The sequence below is a fragment of the Carcharodon carcharias genome (assembly GCF_017639515.1).
Source record: "Carcharodon carcharias isolate sCarCar2 chromosome 35 unlocalized genomic scaffold, sCarCar2.pri SUPER_35_unloc_4, whole genome shotgun sequence".
NCBI lineage: Eukaryota > Metazoa > Chordata > Chondrichthyes > Lamniformes > Lamnidae > Carcharodon > Carcharodon carcharias.
In genome coordinates, this window is record NW_024470720.1 from 469587 (window position 1) to 491932 (window position 22346).

General features: G+C 53.9%; 1 protein-coding gene across 1 annotated transcript in view; it reads left to right on the forward strand.

Annotated features, from left to right (window-relative positions):
• Positions 1-22346, forward strand: part of LOC121274247 (wiskott-Aldrich syndrome protein-like) — a 106224-nt gene that overhangs the window by 36956 nt on the left and 46922 nt on the right. The window contains exon 8 of the mRNA XM_041181445.1: positions 3278-3320. Coding sequence (XP_041037379.1) covers positions 3278-3320 — 43 coding nt within the window. The remainder of the gene's footprint in view (positions 1-3277; positions 3321-22346) is intronic.

The window sequence follows — 22346 nt, forward strand, 5'->3', positions numbered from 1 at the left end:
AGCTAGGTTTCAAGAAACATCTTAAAGGAAGAAAGGGGGAGAGTGAAAGTGAGAGACAGAGAGAGAGAGAGAGAGACAGAGAGAGAGAGAGAGATGGAGAGAGAGAGAGAGAGACAGAGTGACAGAGAGAGAGACAGACAGAGAGAGAAAGAGAGACAGAGAGAGAGAGAGAGATGGAGAGAGAGAGAGAGACAGAGTGACAGAGAGAGAGACAGACAGAGAGAGAGAGAAAGAGGGAGAAAGAGAGAGACAGAGAGAGAAAGAGGGAGAAAGAGAGAGACAGAGAGAGAGAGAGAAGGAGTGAAAGCGAGAGGTGGAGAGGTTTAGGGGGGGAATTCCAGAGCTCAGGGCCCCCCACCCCACCCCAGACAGCTGAAGGCCCGGCCGCCAATGGTGGAGCGATGGGAATCGGGGGATGGTCAAGAGGCCGGAATTGGAGGAGCGCAGAGATCTCGGAGGGTTGTAGGATGGTTACAGAGATAGGGAGGGGTGTAGGGACTGGAGGAGGTTACAGAGATAGGGAGGGGCGAAGGGGCTGGAGGAGGTTAGGGATAGGGAGGGTTGTAGGGGCTGTAGAAGGTTACAGAGATAGGGAGGGTTGTAGGGGCTGGAGGAGGTTACAGAGATAGGGAGGGTTGTAAGGGCTGGAGGAGGTTACAGAGATAGGGAGGGGTGTAGGGGCTGGTAAAGGTTACAGAGATAGGGAGGGTTGTAGGCGCTGGAGGAGGTTACAGAGATAGGGAGGGTTGTAGGGGCTGGAGGAGGTTACAGAGATAGGGAGGGTTGTAGGGACTGGAGGAGGTTACAGAGATAGGGAGGGGCGAAGGGGCTGGAGGAGGTTAGGGATAGGGAGGGTTGTAGGGGCTGTAGAAGGTTACAGAGATAGGGAGGGTTGTAGGGGCTGGAGGAGGTTACAGAGATAGGGAGGGTTGTAAGGGCTGGAGGAGGTTACAGAGATAGGGAGGGGTGTAGGGGCTGGTCGAGGTTACAGAGATAGGGAGGGTTGTAGGCGCTGGAGGAGGTTACAGAGATAGGGAGGGGTGTAGGGGCTGGAGGAGGTTACAGAGATAGGGAGGGTTGTAAGGGCTGGAGGAGGTTACAGAGATAGGGAGGGGTGTAGGGGCTGGTCGAGGTTACAGAGATAGGGAGGGTTGTAGGCGCTGGAGGATGTTACAGAGATAGGGAGGGGTGTAGGGGCTGGGGAGGTTACAGAGATAGGGAGGGGGTAGGGGCTGGAGGAGGATACAGAGATAGGGAGGGGGTAGGGGCAGGAGGAGGTTACAGAGATAGGGAGGGTTGTAAGGGCTGGAGGAGGTTACAGAGATAGGGAGGGGTGTAGGGGCTGTGGGAGGTTACAGAGATAGGGAGGGTTGTAGGGGATGGAGGAGGTTACAGAGATAGGGAGGGTTGTAGGGGATGGAGGAGGTTACAAAGAAAGGAGGATTGTAGGGGATGGAGGAGGTTACAGAGATAGGGAGGGTTGTAGGGGCTGGAGGAGGTTACAGAGATAGGGAGGGCTGTAGGGGATGGAGGAGGTTACAGAGATAGGGAGGGTTGTAGAGGATGGAGGAGGTTACAGAGATATGGAGAGTTGTAGGGGCTGGAGAAGGTTACAGAGATAGTGAGGGTTGTAGGGGTTGGAGGAGGTTACAGAGATAGGGAGGGTTGTAGGGGCTGGAGGAGGTTACAGAGATAGGGTGGGTTGTAGGGGCTGGAGGAGGTTACAGAGATAGGGAGGGGTGTAGGGGACTGGAGGAGGTTACAGAGATAGGGAGGGTTGTAGGGGATGGAGGAGGTTACAGAGATAGGGAGGGTTGTAGGGGATGGAGGAGGTTACAGAGACAGGGAGGGTTGTAGGAACTGGAGGAGGTTACAGAGACAGGGAGGGGGTGTAGGGACTGGAGGAGGTTACAGAGACAGGGAGGGGTGTAGGAACTGGATGAGGTTACAGAGACAGGGAGGGGGTGTAGGAACTGGAGGAGGTTACAGAGACAGGGAGGGGGTGTAGGGGCTGGAGGAGGTTACAGAGACAGGGAGGGGGTGTAGGAACTGGAGGAGGTTACAGAGACAGGGAGGGGGTGTAGGAACTGGAGGAGGTTACAGAGACACGGAGGGGGTGTAGGGGCTGGAGGAGGTTACAGAGACAGGGAGGGGTGTAGGGGCTGGAGGAGGTTACAGAGATAGGGAGGGTTGTAGGGACTGGAGGAGGTTACAGAGATAGGGAGGGTTGTAGGAACTGGAGGAGGTTACAGAGATATGGAGAGTTGTAGGGGCTGGAGGAGGTTACAGAGATAGGGAGGGTTGTAGGGGCTGGAGGAGGTTACAGAGATAGGGAGGGGTGTAGGGGCTGGAGGAGGTTACAGAGATAGGGAGGGTTGTAGGGGCTGGAGGAGGTTACAGAGATAGGGAGGGGTGTAGGGGCTGGAGGAGGTTACAGAGATAGGGAGGGGTGTAGGGGCTGGAGGAGGTTACAGAGATCGGGAGTGTTGTACGGGCTGGAGGCGGTTATAGAGATAGGGAGAGTTGTAGGAACTGGAGGATGTTACAGAGATATGGAGAGTTGTAGGGGCTGGAGGAGGTTACAGAGAATGGGAGGGTTGTAGGGGCTGGAGGAGGTTACAGAGATAGGGAGGGGTGTAGGGGCTGGAGGAGGTTACAGAGACAGGGAGGGGTGTAGGGGCTGGAGGAGGTTACAGAGATAGGGAGGGGTGTAGGGGCTGGAGGAGGTTACAGAGACAGGGAGGGGTGTAGGGGCTGGAGGAGGTTACATAGATAGGGAGGGGTGTAGGGGCTGGAGGAGGTTACATAGATAGGGAGGGTTGTAGGGACTGGAGGAGGTTACAGAGATAGGGAGGGGTGTAGGGGCTGGAGGAGGTTACAGAGACAGGGAGGGGTGTAGGAGCTGGAGGAGGTTACAGGGATAGGGAGGGGTGTAGGGGCTGGAGGAGGTTACAGAGATAGGGAGGGTTGCTGGACTTGGAGCCAGTGTGGGTCAGCGACGACAGGTGGTGCCGGATGAATGGGACTCGGTGCGAGTTCGGACATGGGTGTGGGCAGCAGAGTTCTGGATGAGCTGAAGCTCACGGAGAGTCGGTTATGGGGGTTTGGGGGAGGGGTGGGTTGTTGTTGCTGGGAGGGGAAGTCGGGCTGAAGGGCGGCCGGTGCGTATTGGAACTGTCGTCTCTGGGGGTAACAAGTGCCTGGATAGGGAGGTTAGGCAGCTCCATGGACATAGAGATGAGGTGAAAGGTTTGAATTCTTCTGTGTTCATTCACAGGCACGTGGGTCACGTTGGATGGGATCCCAACAAGGGCTTTGACGTAAGTAAACACTTCACCCGTTATCTTCCTCTCCGTCAACAGTCAATGGAATCGGACCAGGAGGAGGCCATTCAGCCCCTCTGGCCTGCTGCACCATTCAACACCACCATGGCTGATCTTGTATCTCTCAGCTCCACTTTCCCTCCCACTTCCCATTTCCCTCCATCCCAAAAACCTCTCGCGCTCCGTCTCGAGCCTGCTCAACGAGCGAGCGTCCTCCGGGGTCCAGGATTCCACAGGTTCACCGGCTTCCGAGCAAAGAAGTTCCTCCTTATATCAGTCCCAAAATGGATGACCCCTTATCCATGGGGGCAGGGGGTTGGGGGTCAGAGGGGAGCAGCCCCTCCATTGTATCTTGCTGCGCTAGGCAGTGTCAGGCCTGGGTTAGGGGCCACGAATCTCTGCAGTGGGGGGAGGTTAGCTCCAACCCACAAACCTCTGACCGAGAGCCAAACAAGCTGGTCCACTGTGGGGGGCGCCACATGTATGAACACACATATGAATGTGCGAAATAGGAGCAGGAATAAGCCATTCGGCCCCTTGAGCCTGCTCCTCCTATCAATACGATAGTGGCTGATCCTCTATCTCAACGCTGTACTCCCGCTTTCTCTCCCCTTGGCACCCCTAATATCCAAAAAAAAAAATCAATCTCTTTCTTGAATATAGTCAGTGACCCGGCCTCCACAGCCTTCTGTGGTAGAGAATTCCACAGGTTAACCACCCTCTGAGTGGAGAAATGTTTCCCCATCTCAGTCCTAAATGGCCTGCCCCATATTCTGAGACGATTGCCCCCAATTCTAGCCTCCCCAGGCAGGGGAAACATCCTCCTTGCATCTGGTCTGTCCATCGCTGTTAGAATTTTATACGTTTCAATCAGATCCCCTCTCATTCTTCTAAACTCTAGCGAATACAGGCCCAGTCGAACCAATCTCTCCTCATACAGCAGTCCTGCCATCAGCCTAGTGAACCTTTGCTGCACTCCCTCTAGTATATCCTTTCTTAGGTAGGGAGACCAGAACTGCATGCAATACTCCAGGTGTGGTCTCACCAAGGCCCTGTATAACTGCAGTAAGACATCCCTACTTCTGAACTCAAATCCTCTTGCAATGAAGGCCAACATACCACTTGCCTTCCTAATTGTTTGCTGCACCTGCCTATTTACCTTCATTGACCGGTGTACAAGGACACCCAGATCCCTTTGTACATCCACATTTCCCAATATATCACTATTTAAATAATACTCTGCCTTTCTGTTTTTCACACTGAAGCGCATAACTTCATGTTTATCCACGTTAAACTGCATCTGCCATTTGTTTGCCCACACACACACATAACTTGTTTAAATCACCCTGAAGCCTCCTTGCATCCTTCTCACAGCCCCACCTGCTTTTGAGGTCATCGGCAAACTTGGAGATATTGCATTTGGAAACCTCCTTTGAACCACCCCCGATGCATTCACACCCTTCCTTAAACAAGGAGACCAAGACTGAACACAGTGTTCGAGGCGCAGTCTTGCCAATGCCCTGTCCACCTGAAGCACTAACATCCTTTACTTTCATAAACGCAAAGTACTGCGAGGGTGGAAATCCAAAACAAAAATAAAAATCCCTGGAAAAACTCGGCAGGTCTGGCAGCATCTGGGGAGAGGAACACAGTTAACGTTTCGAGTCCGTATGACTCTTCAACAGAACTAAGGAATTAATAGAAGTGAGGTGAAATATAAGCTGGTTTAAGGGGGGGGAGGTGGGACAAGTAGAGCTGGATAGAGGGCCAGTGATAGGTGGAGATAAACAAAAGATGTCACAGGCAAAAGGACAAAGGTGTTGAAGGTGGTGATACTATCTAAGGAATGTGCTAATTAAGGGTAGAAAGCAGGACGAGCAAGGTACAGATAGACCTAGTGGGGATGGGGTGGGAGGAAGGTACAGATAGCCCTAGTGGGGGTGGGGTGGGGGGAAGGTACAGATAGCCTTAGTGGGGGTGGGGTGGGGGGAAGGTACAGATAGCCCTAGTGGGGGTGGGGTGGAAGGAAGGTACAGATAGCCCTAGTGGGGGTGGAGTGAAGGTACAGATAGCCCTAGTGGGGCTGGGGTGGGGGGAAGGTACAGATAGCCCTAGTGGGGGTGGGGGTGGGGGGAAGGTACAGATAGCCCTAGTGGGGCTGGGGTGGGGTGAAGGTACAGATAGCCCTAGTGGGGGTGGGGGTGGGGTGAAGGTACAGATAGCCCTAGTGGGGGTGGGGGTGGGGGGAAGGTACAGATAGCCCTAGTGGGGGTGGGGGTGGGGTGAAGGTACAGATAGCCCTAGTGGGGGTGGAGTGGGGTGAAGGTACAGAAACCCCTAGTGGGGATGGGGTGGGGGGAAGGTACAGATAGCCCTAGTGGGGATGGGGGTGGGGGGAAGGGATCAAAATAGGCTAAAAGGTAGAGATAAAACAATGGATGGAAATACATTTAAATATAATGGAAATAGGTGGGAAAAGAAAAATCTATATAAATTATTGAAAAAAACCAAAAGGAGTGGGAAGAAACGGAAAGGGGGTGGGGATGGAGGGGAGAGTTCATGATCTAAAGTTGTTGAATTCAATATTCAGTCCGGAAGGCTGTAAAGTGCCTGGTCGGAAGATGAGGTGCTGTTCCTCCAGTTTGCGTTGGGCTTCACTGGAACAATGCAGCAAGCCAAGGACAGACATGTGGGCAAGAGAGCAGGGTGGAGTGTTAAAATGGCAAGCGACAGGGAGGCCTGGGTCATGCTTGCTGACAGACCGAAGGTGTTCTGCAAAGCGGTCACCCAGTCTGTGTTTGGTCTCTCCGATGTAGAGGAGACCGCATTGGGAGCAATGAATGCAGTAGACTAAGTTGAGGGAAGTGCAAGTGAAATGCTGCTTCACTTGAAAGGAGTGTTTGGGCCCTTGGACAGTGAGGAGGGGGGAGGTAAAGGGGCAGGTGTTGCACCTTCTGCGGTTGCATGGGAAGGTGCCGTGGGAGGGGGTTGAGGTGTAGGGGGTGATGGAGGAGTGGACCAGGGTGTCCCGGAGGGAACAATCCCTGTGGGATGGCACTGGGGGGGTGGTGAAGGGAAAATGTGTTTGGTGGTGGCATCATGCTGGAGTTGGCGGAAATGGCGGAGGATGATCCTTTGAATGCAGAGGCTGGTGGGGTGATAAGTGAGGACAAGGGGGACCCTATCATGTTTCTGGGAGGGAGGAGAAGGCGTGAGGGCGGATGCGCGGGAGATGGGCCGGACACGGTTGAGGGCCCTGTCAACGACCATGGGTGGAAAACCTCGGTTAAGGAAGAAGGAGGACATGTCAGAGGAACTGTTTTTGAATGTAGCATCATCGGAACAGATGCGACGGAGGCAAAGGAACTGAGAGAATGGGATGGAGTCCTTACAGGAAGCGGGGTGTGAGGAGCTGTAGTCGAGGTAGCTGTGGGAGTCGGTGGGTTTGTAATGGATATTGGTGGACAGTCTATCACCAGAAATTGAGACAGAGAGGTCAAGGAAGGGAAGGGAAGTGTCAGAGATGGACCACGTGAAAATGATGGAGGGGTGGAGATTGGAAGCAAAATTAATAAATTTTTCCAGGTTCAGACGAGAGCATGAAGCAGCACCGAAGTAATCATCGATGTACCGGAGAAAGAGTTGTGGAAGGGGGCCGGAGTAGGACTGGAACAAGGAATGTTCCACATACCCCATAAAGAGACAGGTGTAGCTGGGGCCCATGCGGGTACCCATAGCCACACCTTTTATTTGGAGGAAGTGAGAGGAGTTGAAGGAGAAATTGTTCAGCGTGAGAACAAGTTCAGCCAGACGGAAGAGAGTAGTGGTGGATGGGGATTGTTCGGGCCTCTGTTCAAGGAAGAAGCTAAGGGCCCTCAGACCATCCTTGTGGGGGATGGAGGTGTAGAGGGATTGGACGTCCATGGTGAAGAGGAAGCGATTGGGGCCAGGGAACTGGAAATTGTTGATGTGACGTAAGGTGTCAGAGGAATCACGGATGTAGGTGGGAAGGGACTGGACAAGGGGAGAGAGAAGGGAGTCAAGATAACGAGAAATGAGTTCTGTGGGGCAGGAGCAAGCTGAGACGATCGGTCTACCGGGGCAGTTCTGTTTGTGGATTTTGGGTAGGAGATAGAAGCGGGCCGTCCGAGGTTGGGCGACTATCAGGTTGGAAGCTGTGGGAGGAAGATCCCCAGAGGAGATGAGGTCAGTGACAGTCCTGGAAACAATGGCTTGATGTTCAGTGGTGGGGTCATGGTCCAGGGAGAGATAGGAGGGAGTGTCTGCGAGTTGACGCTCAGCCTCCGCGAGGTAGAGGTCAGTGCGCCAGACAACAACAGCAGCTCCACCCTTGTCAGCGGGTTTGATGACAATGTCAGGGTTGGACCTGAGAGCAATCCTTCTGGTAAGAGAGGAGCCCACGACCCAGTCCTCGGGGGCAGCATTAGGTTGGGGGAGAGGGTTAGGAATTAATCGCAAGTTGGGATGCATAGATGGAGAATGGACCTTGAGTGTGAGGTCAGCGTTCATCTTGAACCCTATGTGCCCCCTCCTCTCGTGTTTCCAATTGCTCGTGGTTCCTATCAGCAGTGACTCCCGAGCAGTATTATCCTATCGGAGGGGCAACCCCACATACTGAACAACAACTTGCATTTCAGGACCGCCTGTTCCAACACCTGAAGTGTTTTCACAGGAGCCGTTGGTAAACAAAGGTTGACCTGTGCAAACAGAAATCAGGGACAGGCGACTGAAAGCTTACTCAAAGAGGTCGTTTTAAGGAGCGTCTTAAAGGAGGAGACAGAGAGAGAGAGAGAGAGAGAGACAGGGAGGTGGAGAGGTTTAGGGAGGGAATTCCAGAGCTCAGCGCCATCCCCCAGGCAGCTGAAGGCCCGGCCGCCAATGGTGGAGCGATGGGAATCGGGGGATGGTCGAGAGGCCGGAATTGGAGGAGCGCAGAGATCTCGGAGGGTTGTAGGAGGTTACAGAGATAGGGAGGGGTCTAGGGGCTGGAGGAGATTACAGAGATAAGGAGGGTTGCAGGGGCTGGAGATGGTTACAGGGATAGGTAGGGTTGTAGGGGCTGGAGGAGGTGACAGAGATATGGAGGGTTGTAAGGGCTGGAAGAGGTTACAGAGATAAGGAGGGTTGTAGAAGATGGGGGAGGACACAGAGATAGGTAGGGTTGTACGGGGCTGTAAGGGATTACAGAGATAGGGAGGATTGCAGGGGCTGGAGGTGGTTACAGAGTTAGGGAGGGTTGTAGGGGCTGGAGCGGGTTACATAGATAGGGAGGGTGGTAGGGGACGGTGTGGGGTACAGTGATAGGGAGGGGTGTAGGGGATGGAGTTGCGTAAAGTGATAGGGAGGGGTGTAGGGGATGGAGTTGGGTACGGTGATCGGGAGGGTTGTAGGGGATGGAGTTGGGTTACAGAGATAGGAAGGGTTGTAGGGGATGGAGTTGGGTACAGAGATAGGGAGGCATGTAGGGGATTGAGTTGGGTACAGTGATGGGGAGGGGTGTAGGGGATGGGGTTGGCTACAGTGTTGGCGATGAGGTTGGGTACAGTGATCGGGAGGGTTGTTGGGGATGGCGTTGGATACAGTGATAGGGAGGATTGTTGGGGATGGAGTTGGATACAGTGATAGGGAGGGTTGTTGGGGATGGTGCTGGGTACAGTGATAGGGAGGGTTGTTGGGGATGGTGTTGGATACAGTGATAGGGAGGGTTGTTGGGGATTGATTTGGGTACAGTGATAGGGAGGGTTGTTGGGGATGGAGTTGGATACAGTGATGGGGTGGGGTATAGGGGATGGAGTCGGGTAAAGTGAGAAGAAGGGTTTTAGGCGATGGGGTTGGGTACAGTGATTGGGAGGGTTGTTGGGGATGGGGTTGGGTACAGTGATTGGGAGTGGTGTAGGGGATGGAGTTGGGTACAGTGATGGGGAGGGGTGTAGGCGATGGCGTTGGCTACAGTGTGGGGGATGGGGTTTGGTACAGTGATAGGGAGGGGTGTAGGGGATGGAGTTGCGTAAAGTGATAGGGAGGGGTGTAGGGGCTGGAGGAGGTTACAGAGATAGGGAGGGGTGTAGGGGCTGGAGGAGGTTACAGAGATAGGGTTGTAGGGAGTGGAGGTGGTTACAGAGATAGGGAGGGTTGTAGGGGCTGGAGGAGGTTACAGAGATACGGAGGGTTGTAGGAGGTGGAGGAGGTTACAGAGATAGGGAGGGTCATAGGAGCTGGAAGAGGTTACAGAGATAGGGAGGGTTGTAGTGGCTGGAGGAGGTTACAGAGATAGGGAGGGTTGTAGGGGTTGTAAGAGGTTACAGAGATAGGGAGGGGTCTAGGGGCTGGAGGAGATTACAGAGATAAGGAGGGTTGCAGGGGCTGGAGATGGTTACAGGGATAGGTAGGGTTGTAGGGACTGGAGGAGGTGACAGAGATATGGAGGGTTGTAAGGGCTGGAAGAGGTTACGGAGATAAGGAGGGTTGTAGAAGATGGGGGAGGATACAGAGATAGGTAGGGTTGTACGGGGCTGTAAGGGATTACAGAGATAGGGAGGATTGCAGGGGCTGGAGGTGGTTACAGAGTTAGGGAGGGTTGTAGGGGCTGGAGCGGGTTACATAGATAGGGAGGGTGGTAGGGGTCGGTGTGGGGTACAGTGATAGGGAGGGGTGTAGGGGATGGAGTTGCGTAAAGTGATAGGGAGGGGTGTAGGGGATGGAGTTGGGTACGGTGATCGGGAGGGATGTAGGGGATGGAGTTGGGTTACAGACATAGGAAGGGTTGTAGGGGATGGAGTTGGGTACAGAGATAGGGAGGCATGTAGGGGATTGAGTTGGGTACAGTGATGGGGTGGGGTGTAGGGGATGGGGTTGGCTACAGTGTTGGCGATGAGGTTGGGTACAGTGATCGGGAGGGTTGTTGGGGATGGCGTTGGATACAGTGATAGGGAGGATTGTTGGGGATGGAGTTGGATACAGTGATAGGGAGGGTTGTTGGGGATGGTGCTGGTTACAGTGATAGGGAGGGTTGTTGGGGATGGTGTTGGATACAGTGATAGGGAGGGTTGTTGGGGATTAAGTTGGGTACAGTGATAGGGAGGGTTGTTGGGGATGGAGTTGGATACAGTGATGGGGTGGGGTATAGGGGATGGAGTCGGGTAAAGTGAGAGGGAGGGTTTTAGGCAATGGGGTTGGGTACAGTGATTGGGAGTGGTGTAGGGGATGGAGTTGGGTACAGTGATGGGGAGGGGTGTAGGCGATGGCGTTGGCTACAGTGTGGGGGATGGGGTTTGGTACAGTGATAGGGAGGGGTGTAGGGGATGGAGTTGCGTAAAGTGATAGGGAGGGGTGTAGGGGATGGAGTTGGGTACAGTGATATGGAGGCATGTAGGGGATGGAGTTGGATACAGTGATAGGGATGGGTGTAGGGGATGGAGTTGGGTACAGTGATAGGGAGGGTTGTAGGAGATGGAGTTGAGTACAGTAATAGGTAGGGTTGTTGTGGATGGAGTTGGGTACAGTGATAGGGAGGGTTGTTGGGGATAGTGTTGGGTACAGTGTTAGGGAGGGGTGTAGGGGATGAAGTTGTGTACAGTGATAGGGAGGGTTGTTGGGGATGGAGATCGGTACAGTGTTAGGGAGGGGTGTAGGGGATGGAGTTGCTACAGTGATAGGGTGGGTTGTTGGGGATGGAGATGCGTACAGTGTTGGGGTGGTGCATAGCGGATGGGCTTGGGTACAGTGATAGGGAGGGGTGTAGGGGATGGAGTTGGGTACATTGAAAGGGAGAGTTGTAGGGGATGGGGTTGGGTAAAATGAAAGGGAGGTGTCCAGGGGATGGAATTGGATACAGTGATAGGGAGGGGTGTAGGGAATAGGGTTGGGTACAGTAATAGGGAGGGTTGTTGGGGATGGAGTTGTGCACAGTGATAGGGAGGGGTATAGGGGATGGAGTTGGGTACAGTAATAGGGATGGGTGTAGGGGATGGAGTTTGGCACAGTGGTAGGGAGGGTTGTTCGGGATGGAGTTGGATACAGTGATGGGTTGGGGTGTAGGGGATGGAGTTGGGTTACAGTGATGGTGTGGGGTGTAGGGGATGGAGTTGGGTACAGTGATAGGGAGGGGTGTAGGGGATGGAGTTGGGTACAGATATGGGGTGGGGTGTAGGGGATCGTGTTGGGTACAGTGTTGGGAAGGGTTGTAGGAGATGGAATTGGGTACAGTGATAGAGAGGGGTGTAGGGGATGGTGTTGTGTACAGTGATAGGGACGGATGTAGGGAATGGAGTTGGGAACAGTGTTGGGGAGTGTTGTCGGGGATGGAGTTGGGTACAATGTTTGGGAGGGGTGTAGGGGATGGAGTTGAGTACAATGTTGGGGTGGGCTGTAGGGGATTGAGTTGGGTACAGTGATAGGGAGGGGTGTAGGGGATAGGGTTGGGTAAAGTAATAGGGAGGGTTGTTGGGGATGGAGTTGGGAACAGTGATAGGGAGGGGTGTAAGGGATGGGGTTGGGTAAAATGATAGGGAGGTGTCTAGGGGATGGAATTGGGTACAGTGATAGGGAGGGGTGTAGGGGATGGAGTTGGGTACAGTGATGGAGAGGGGTGTAGGCGATGGGGTTGGCTACAGTGTTGGGGATGGGGTTGGGTACAGTGTTAGGGAGGGGTGTTGGGGATGGAGTTTGATACAGTGATAGGGATGGGTGTAGGGGATGGAGTTGGGTACAGTGATAGGGAGGGTTGTAGGGGATGAAGTTGAGTACAGTGATAGGGAGGGTTGTTGGGGATGGAGTTGGGTACAGTGATAGGGAGGGTAGTTGGGGATGGTGTTGGGTACAGTGTTAGGGAGGGGTGTAGGGGATGGAGTTGCTACAGTGATAGGGAGGGTTGCAGGGGATGGAGTTGGTACAGTGATAGGGTGGGTTGTTGGGGATGGAGTTGCGTACATTGTTGGGGTGGTGCATAGCGGATGGGCTTGGGTACAGTGATAGGGAGAGGTGTAGGGGATGGAGTTGGGTACATTTTAAGGGAGAGTTGTAGGGGATGGGGTTGGGTAAAATGAGAGGGAGGTGTCCAGGGGATGGAATTGGATACAGTGATAGGGAGGGGTGTAGGGGAGAGGGTTGGGTACAGTAATAGGGAGGGTTGTTGGGGGTGGTGTTGTGTACAGTGATAGGGAGGGGTGTAGGGGATGGATTTGGATACAGTGTGGGGGATAGGTGTAGGGGATGGAGTTGGATACAGTGTTAGAGAGGGTTGTTGGGGATGGTGTTGGGTACAGTGATAGGGAGGCGTGTAGGGGATGGAGTTGGGTACAGTGATAGGGAGGGTTCTAGGGAATGGAGTTGGGTACAGTGATAGGGAGGGTTGTTGGGGATGGTGTTGGATACAGTGATAGGGAGGGTTGTTGGGGATGGAGTTGGGTACAGTGATAGGGAGGGGTGTAGGGCATGGACTTGGGTACAGTGATAGGCAGGGTTCTGGAGATGGAGTTGGGTACAGTGATAGGGAGAGTTTTTGGGGATGGAGCAGGGTACAGTGATAGGGAGGGTTGTTGGGGATGGAGTTGGGTACAGTGATAGGGAGGGTTGTTGGGGATGGAGGTGGATAGAGTGATGGGGTGGGGTATAGGGGATGGAGTTGGGTACAGTGACAGGGAGGGTTTTAGGGGATGGGGTTGGGTACAGTGATGGGGAGGGGTGTAGGCGATGGGGTTGACTACAGTGTTTGGGATGGGGCTTGGTACAGTGATAGGGAGGGGTGTAGGGGATGGAGTTGCGTAAAGTGATAGGGAGCGGTGTAGGGAATGGAGTTGGCTACAGTGTTGGGAATGGGGTGGGTACAGTGATTGGGAGTGGTGTAGGGGATGGAGTAGGGGAGTGGTACAGTGATGGGGTGGGGTATAGGGGATGGATTTGGGTACAGTGAGAGGGAGGGTTTTAGGGGATGCAGTTGGGTACAGTGATAGGGAGGGTTGTTGGGGATGGAGTTGGATACAGTGATAGGGAGGGATGTAGGGGTTGGAGTTGCGTACAGTGATAGGGAGGGTTGTTGGGGATGGAGTTGGGTACAGTGATAGGGAGGGGTGTAGGGCATGGAGTTGGGTACAGTGGTAGGGAGGGTTGTTGGGGATGGAGTTGGATACAGTGATAGGGAGGGTTGTTGGGTATGGTGTTGGATACAGTGATGGGGTGGGGTATAGGGGATGGAGTTGGGAACAGTGATAGAGAGGGTTTTAGGGGATTGGGTTGGGTACAGTGATAGGGAGGGGTGAAGGGGATGGAGTGGGGTACAGTGAAGGGGAGGTGTGTAGGCGATGGGGTTGACTACAGTGTTGGGGATGGGGTTGGGTACAGTGTTAGGGAGGGCTGTAGGGGATGGAGTTGTGTACAGTGATAGGGAGGGTTGGTGGGGATGGAGTTTGGTACAGTGATAGGGAGGGGTGTAAGGGATGGAGTTGCTACAGTGACAGGGAGGGTTGTAGGGGATGGAGTTGGGTTCAGTGATAGGGAGGGGTGTAGGGGATGGAGTTGCGTACAGTGATAGGGAGGGGTGTAGGGGATGGAGTTGCGTACAGTGATGGGGTGGGTTGCAGGGGATCGTGTTGGGTTCAGTGTTGGGGAGCGTTGTAGGGGATGGAGTCGGGTACAGTTATATGGAGGGGTGTAGGGGATGGTGTTGTGTACAGTGATAGGGGGGGATGTAGGGGATGGAGTCGGGTACAGTGTTGGGGAGTGTTGTCGGGGATGGAGTTGGGTACAATGTTTGGGAGAGATGTAGGGGATGGAGTTGGATTCAGTGATAGGGAGAGTGGTTGGGTATGGAGTTGGATACAGTGATAGGGAGGGTTGTTGGGTATGGTGTTGGATACAGTGATGGGGTGGGGTATAGGAGATGGAGTTGGGTACAGTGATTTGGAGGGTTTCAGGGGATGGGGTTGGGTACAGTGATAGGGAGGGGTGAAGGGGATGGAGTTGGATACAGTGATGGGGAGGTGTGTAGGTGATGGGGTTGGCTACAGTGTTGGGGATGGGGTTGGGTACAGTGTTAGGGAGGGGTGTTGGGGATGGAGTTGTGTACAGTGATAGGGAGGGGTGTAGGGGATGGAGTTGCTACAGTGATAGGGAGGGTTGTAGGGGATGGAGTTTGGTACAGTGATAGGGAGGGTTGTAGGGGATGGAGTTGGGTACAGTGTCGGAGTGGAGTGTAGCGGATGGGGTTAGGTACAGCGATAGGGAGGGGTGAAGAGGATGGGTTTGGGTACACTGTTGGGGAGTGGTGTAGGCGATGGGGTTGGGTACAGTGATAGGGAGGGTTGTTGGGGATGGAGTTGGATACAGTGATATGGAGGGTTGTTGGGGATGGTGTTGGGTACAGTTTTAGGTAGGGGAGTAGGGTATGGTGTTGGCTACAGTGATAAGGAGGGTTCTAGGGGATCGAGTTGGGTACAGTGATAGGGAGGGTTGTAGGGGATGGAGTTGGATACAGTGACAGGGAGTGTTGTTGAGGATGGAGTTGTGTACAGTGATAGGGAGGGGTGTAGGGGATGAAGTTTGGTACAGTGATAGAAAGGGGTGTTGGAGATGGAGTTGGGTACAGTGATGGGCAGGGGAGTAGGCGATGGGGTTGGCTACAGTGTTGGGGATGGGGTTGGGTACATTGTTAGGGAGGGGTGTAGGGGATGGAGTTGAGTACAGTGTTGGGGATGAGTGTAGGAGATGGAGTTGGATACAGTGACAGGGAGGGTTGTTGAGGATGGAGTTGTGCACAGTGATAGGGAGGGGTGTAGGGGATGAAGTTTGGTACAGTGATAGAAAGGGGTGTTGGAGATGGTGTTGGGTACAGTGATAGGGAGGCATGTAGGGGATGGAGTTGGGTACAGTGATAGGGGGGGTTCTAGGGAATGGAGTTGGGTACAGTGATAGGGAGGGTTGTTGGGGATGGGGTTGGGTACAGTGATTGGGAGTGGTGTAGGGGATGGAGTTGGGTACAGTGTTTGGATGGTCTGTAGGGGATGGAGTTGGGAACAGTGTTGGGGATGGGTGTAGGGGATTGCGTTGAGTACAGTGTTGGGGAGGAGTGTAGGGGATGGAGTTGGATACAGTGATAGAGAGGGTTGTTGGGGATGGTGTTGGGTACAGTGATAGGGAGGGGTGTAGGGTATGGAGTTGGGTACAGTGATAGGGAGGGTTCTAGGGAATGGAGTTGGGTACAGTGATAGGGAGGGTTGTTGCGGATTGTGTTGGGTACAGTGATAGGGAGGGTTGTTGGGGATGGAGTTGGGTACAGTAATAGGGAGGTTTCTAGGGGATCGAGTTGGGTACAGTGATAGGGAGGGTTGTTGGGGATGGAGTTGGATACAGTGACAGGGAGGGTTGTTGAGGATGGAGTTGTGTACAGTGATAGGGAGGGGTGTAGGTAATGAAGTTGGGTACAGTGATAAGAAGGGGTGTTGGAGATGGAGGTGGATACAGTGATGGGGAGGGGTGTAGGCGATGGGGTTGGCTACAATGTTGGGGATGGGGTTGGGTACATTGTTAGGAAGGGGTGTAGGGGATGGAGTTGTGTACAGTGATAGGGATGGTTGTTGGGGATGGCATTGGGTACAGTAATAGGGAGGGGTGTAGGGGATGGAGTTGCTACAGTGATAGGGAGCATTGTAGGGGATGGAGTTGGGTACAGTGATAGGGAGTGTTGTTGGGGATGGAGTTGGATACAGTGATAGGGAGGGTTGTTGGGCATGGATTTGTATACAGTGATAGGGAGGGGTGTAGGGGATCGAGTTGGGTAGAGTGATAGACAGGGTCCTGGGGGATGGAGTTGGGTACAGTGATAGGGAGGGGTGTAGGAGATGGAGTTGGGTACAGTGATGGGCAGTGGTGTAGGCGATGGGGTTGGCTACAGTGTTGGGGATGGCGTTGGTTACAGTGTTAGGGAGGGGTGTAGGGGATGGAGTTGGGTACATTCATAGAGAGGCGTTTAGGGGATTGGGTTGGGTACAGTGATAGGGAGGGGTGAAGGGGATGGAGTTGGGTACAGTGATGGGGAGGTGTGTAGGCGATGGGGTTGGCTACAGTGTCGGGGATGGGGTTGGGTACAGTGTTAGGGAGGGGTGTAGGGGATGGAGTTGTGTACAGTGATAGGGAGGGTTGTAGGTAATGAAGTTGGGTACAGTGATAAGAAGGGGTGTTGGAGATGGAGGTGGATATAGTGATGGGGAGGCGTGTAGGCGATGGGGTTGGTTACAATGTTGGGGATGGGGTTGGGTACATTGTTAGGAAGGGGTGTAGGGGATGGAGTTGTGTACTGTGATAGGGATGGTTGTTGGGGATGGCATTGGGTACAGTAATAGGGAGGGGTGTAGGGGATGGAGTTGCTACAGTGATAGGGAGCGTTGTAGGGGATGGAGTTGGGTACAGTGATAGGGAGTGTTGTTGGGGATGGAGTTGGATACAGTGATAGGGAGGGTTGTTGGGCATGGATTTGTATACAGTGATAGGGAGGGGTGTGGGGATCGAGTTGGGTACAGTAATAGACAGGGTCCTCGGGGATGGAGTTGGGTACAGTGATAGGGAGGGGTGTAGGAGATGGAGTTGGGTACAGTGATGGGGAGTGGTGTAGGCGATGGGGTTGGCTACAGTGTTGGGAATGGCGTTGGTTACAGTGTTAGGGAGGTGTGTAGGGGATGGAGTTGGGTACAGTCATAGAGAGGGTTTTAGGGGATTGGGTTGGGTACAGTGATAGGGAGGGGTGAAGGGGATGGAGTTGGGTACAGTGATGGGGAGGTGTGTAGGCGATGGGGTTGGCTACAGTGTCGGGGATGGGGTTGGGTACAGTGTTAGGGAGGGGTGTAGGGGATGGAGTTGTGTACAGTGATAGGGAGGGTTGGTGGGGATGGAGTTTGGTACAGTGATAGGGAGGGGTGTAGGGGATGGAGTTGCTACAGTGATAGGGAGGGTTGTAGGGGATGGAGTTGGGTACAGTGATAGGGAGGGTTGTTGTGGATGGAGTTGCGTACAGTGTTGGGGTGGTGTGTAGCGGATGGGCTTGGGTACAGCGATAGGGAGGGGTGTAGGGGATGGAGTTGGGTACATTGAAAGGGAGCGTTGTAGGGGATGGGGTTGGGTAAAATGATAGGGAGGTGTCTCGGGGATGGAGTTGGGTACAGTGATAGGGAGGGTTGTAGGGCATGAAGTTGGGTACAGTGATAAGAAGGGGTGTTGGAGATGGAGTTGGGTACAGTGAAGGGGAGGGGTGCAGGCGATGGTGTTGGCTGCAGTGTTGGGGATGGGGTTGGGTACATTGTTAGGGAGGGGTGTAGGTGATGGAGTTGTGTACAGTGATAGGGATGGTTGTTGTGGATGGAGTTGGGTACAGTGATAGGGAGGGTTGTTGGGGATGGAGTTGGATACAGTGATAGGGAGGGTTGTTGGGCATGGATTTGTATACAGTGATAGGCAGGGGTGTAGGGGATCGAGTTGGGTACAGTGATAGACAGGGTCCTGGGGGATGGAGTTGGGTACAGTGATAGGGAGGGGTGTAGGAGATGGAGTTGGGTACAGTGAAGGGGAGGGGTGCAGGCGATGGTGTTGGCTGCAGTGTTGGGGATGGGGTTGGGTACATTGTTAGGGAGGGGTGTAGGTGATGGAGTTGTGTACAGTGATAGGGATGGTTGTTGTGGATGGAGTTGGGTACAGTGATAGGGAGGGTTGTTGGGGATGGAGTTGGATACAGTGATAGGGAGGGTTGTTGGGCATGGATTTGTATACAGTGATAGGCAGGGGTGTAGGGGATCGAGTTGGGTACAGTGATAGACAGGGTCCTGGGGGATGGAGTTGGGTACAGTGATAGGGAGGGGTGTAGGAGATGGAGTTGGGTACAGTGATGGGGAGTTGTGTAGGCGATGGGGTTGGCTACAGTGTTGGGGATGGCGTTGGGTACAGTGTTAGGGAGGGGTGTAGGGGATGGAGTTGGGTACAGTGATAGAGAGGGTTTTAGGGGATTGGGTTGGGTACAGTGATAGGGAGGGGTGAAGGGGAAGGAGTTGGGTACAGTGATGGGGAGGTGTGTAGGCGATGGGTTTGGCTACAGTGTTGGGGATGGGGTTGGGTACAGTGTTAGGGAGGGGTGTAGGGGATGGAGTTGTGTACAGTGATAGGGAGGGTTGGTGGGGATGGAGTTAGGTACAGTGATAGGGAGGGGTGTAGGGGATGGAGTTGCTACAGTGATAGGGAGGGTTGTAGGGGATGGAGTTTGGTACCGTGATAGGGAGGGGTTTAGGGGATGGAGTTGCTACAGTGATAGGGAGGGTTGTAGGGGATGGAGTTGGGTTCAGTGATAGGGAGGGTTGTTGGGGATGGAGTTGCGTACAGTGTCGGAGTGGTGTTTAACGGATCGGCTTGGGTACAGTGAAAGGGAGTGGTGTAGGGGATGGAATTGGGTACATTGAAAGGGAGCGTTGAAGGGGATGGGGTTGGGTAAAATGATAGGGAGGTGTCTCGGGGATGGAGTTGGGTACAGTGATAGGGAGGGGTGTAGGGGATAGGGTTGGGTACAGTAACAGGGAGGGTTGTTGGGGATGGAGTTGGGTACATTGATAGGGAGGGTTGTTGGGGATGGAGTTGGGTACAGTGATAGGGAGGGGTGTAGGGGATGGAGTTGGGTACAGTGATGGGGTGGGGTGTAGAGGATGAAGTTGGGTACGGTGATAGGGATGGGTTTAGGGGATGGAGTTGGGTACAGTGATGGGGAGGGCTGTAGGGGATGGAGTTTGTTACAGTGGTAGGGAGGGTGGTTCGGGATTGAGTTGGGTACAGTGATGGGGTGGGGTGTAGGGGATGGAGTTGGGTTACAGTGATGGGGCGGGGTGTAGGGGATGGATTTGGGTACAGTGATAGGGAGGGGAGTAGGGGTTGGAGTTGCGTACAGTGATGGGGTGGGTTGCAGGGGATCGTGTTGGGTTCAGTGTTGGGGAGGGTTGTAGGGGATGGAGTTGGGTACAGTGATAGGGAGGGGTGTAGGGGATGGTATTGTGTACAGTGATAGGGGGGGATGTAGGGGATGGAGTCGGGTACAGTGTTGGGGATTGTTGTCGGGGATGGAGTTGGGTACAATGTTTGGGAGGGATGTAGGGGATGGAGTTGGATTCAGCGATAGGGAGGGTGGTTGGGTATGGAGTTGGATACAGTGAGAGGGAGGGTTGTTGGGTATGGTGTTGGATACAGTGATGGGGTGGGGTATAGGAGATGGAGTTGGGTACAGTGATAGGGAGGGTTTTAGGGGATGGGGTTGGGTACAGTGATAGGGAGGGGTGAAGGGGATGGAGTTGGGTACAGTGATGGGGAGGTGTGTAGGCGACGGGTTTGGCTACAGTGTTGGGGATGGGGTTGGGTACAGTGTTAGGGAGGGGTGTTGGGGATGGAGTTGTGTACAGTGATAGGGAGGGTTAGTGGGGATGGACTTTGGTACAGTGATAGGGAGGGGTGTAGGGGATGGAGTTGTTACAGTGATAGGGAGGGTTGTAGGGGATGGAGTTGGGTAGAGTGTCGGAGTGGTGTGTAGCGGATGCGGTTGGGTACAGTGATAGGGAGGGGTGAAGGGGATGGGGTTGGGTACACTGTTGGGGAGTGGTGTAGGCGTTGGTGTTGGGTACAGTGATAGGGAGGGTTGTTGGGGATGGAGTTGGGTACAGTGATAGGGAGGGGTGTAGGGGATGAAGTTGGGTACAGTGATAAGAAGGGGTGTTGGAGATGGAGTTGGGTACAGTGATGGGCAGGGGTGTAGGCGATGGGGTTGGCTACAGTGTTGGGGATGGGGTTGGGTACATTGTTAGGGAGGGGTGTAGGGGATGGAGTTGAGTACAGTGTTGGGGATGAGTGTAGGAGATGGAGTTGGATACAGTGATAGAGAGGGTTGTTGGGGATGGTGTTGGGTACAGTGATAGGGAGGCATGTAGGGGATGGAGTTGGGTACAGTGATAGGGAGGGTTCTAGGGAATGGAGTTGGGTACAGTGATAGGGAGGGTTGTTGGGGATGGGGTTGGGTACAGTGATTGGGAGGGGTGTAGACGATGGGGTTGACTACAGTGTTGGGGATGGGCTTTGGTACAGTGATAGGGAGGGGTGTAGGGGATGGAGTTGCGTAAAGTGATAGGGAGCAGTGTAGGGGATGGAGTTGGGTACAGTGATTGGGACCGTTGTAGGGGATAGAGTTGGGTTACAGAGAGGGCGGGTTGTAGGGAATGGAGTTGGCTACAGTGTTGGGGATGGGGTTGGGTACAGTGATTGGGAGTGGTGTAGGGGATGAAGTAGGGGAGTGGTACAGTGATGGGGTGGGGTATAGGGGATGGATTTGGGTACAGTGAGAGGGAGGGTTTTAGGGGATGGAGTTGGGTACAGTGATAGGGAGGGTTGTTGGGGATGGAGTTGGATACAGTGACAGGGAGGGATGTAGGGGTTGGAGTTGGGTACAGTGATAGGGAGGGTTGTTGGGGATGGAGTTGGATACAGTGATACGGAGGGTTGTTGGGTATGGTGTTGGATACAGTGATAGGGAATGTTGTTGGAGATGGAGTTGGGTACAGTGATAGGGAGGGGTGTAGGGCATGGAGTTGGGTACAGTGATAGGGAGGGTTGTTGGGGATGGAGTTGGATACAGTGATAGGGAGGGTTGTTGGGTCTGGTGTTGGATACAGTGATGGGGTGGGGTATAGGTGATGGAGTTGGGTACAGTGATAGAGAGGGTTTTAGGGGATTGGGTTGGGTACAGTGATAGGGAGGGGTGAAGGGGATGGAGTGGGGTACAGTGATGGGGAGGTGTGTAGGCGATGGCCTTGACTACAGTGATAGGGAGGGTTGTTGGGGATGGAGATGGATACAGTGATATGGAGGGTTGTTGGGGATGGTGTTGGGTACAGTGTTAGGGAGGGTTGTAGGGGATGGAGTTGGGTACAGTGATAGGGAGGGGTGTAGGAGATGGTGTTGTGTACAGTGATGGGGGGGATGTAGGGGATGGAGTCGGGTACAGTGTTGGGGATTGTTGTCGGGGATGGAGTTGGGTACAATGTTTGGGAGGGATGTAGGGGATGGAGTTGGATTCAGTGATAGGGAGAGTGGTTGGGTATGGAGTTGGATACAGTGATAGGGAGGGGTGTTGGGTATGGTGTTGGATACAGTGATGGGGTGGGGTATAGGAGATGGAGTTGGGTACAGTGATAGGGAGTGTTTTAGGGGATGGGGTTAGGTTCAGTGATAGGGAGGGGTGAAGGGGATGGAGTTGGGAACATTGATGGGGAGGTGTGTAGGCGATGGGGTTGGCTACAGTGTTGGGGATGGGGTTGGGTACAGTGTTAGGGAGGGGTGTTGGGGATGGAGTTGTTACAGTGATAGGGAGGGTTGGTGGGGATTGAGTTTGGTACAGTGATAGGGAGGGGTGTAGGGGATGGAGTTGCTACAGTGATAGGGAGGGTTGTAGGGGATGGAGTTGGGTACAGTCGGAGTGGAGTGTAGCGGATGGGGTTAGGTACAGCGATAGGGAGGGGTGAAGGGGATGGGGTTGGGTACATAGTTGGGGAGTGGTGTAGGCGATGGGGTTGGGTACAGTGATAGGGAGGGTTGTTGGGGATGGAGTTGGATACAGTGATATGGAGGGTTGTTGGGGATGGTGTTGGGTACAGTTTTAGGTAGGGGTGTAGGGAATGGAGTTGGGTGCAGTGATAGGGAGGGTTCTAGGGGATCGAGTTGGGTACCGTGATAGGGAGGGTTGTTGGGGATGGAGTTGGATACAGTGATAGGGAGGGTTGTTGAGGATGGAGTTGTGTACAGTGATAGGGAGGGGTGTAGGGGATGAAGTTGGGTACAGTGATAGAAAGGGGTGTTGGAGATGGAGTTGGGTACAGTGATGGGCAGGGGTGTAGGCGATGGGGTTGGCTACAGTGTTGGGGATGGGGTTGGGTAAATTGTTAGGGAGGGGTGTAGGGGATGGAGTTGAGTACAGTGTTGGGGATGAGTGTAGGAGATGGA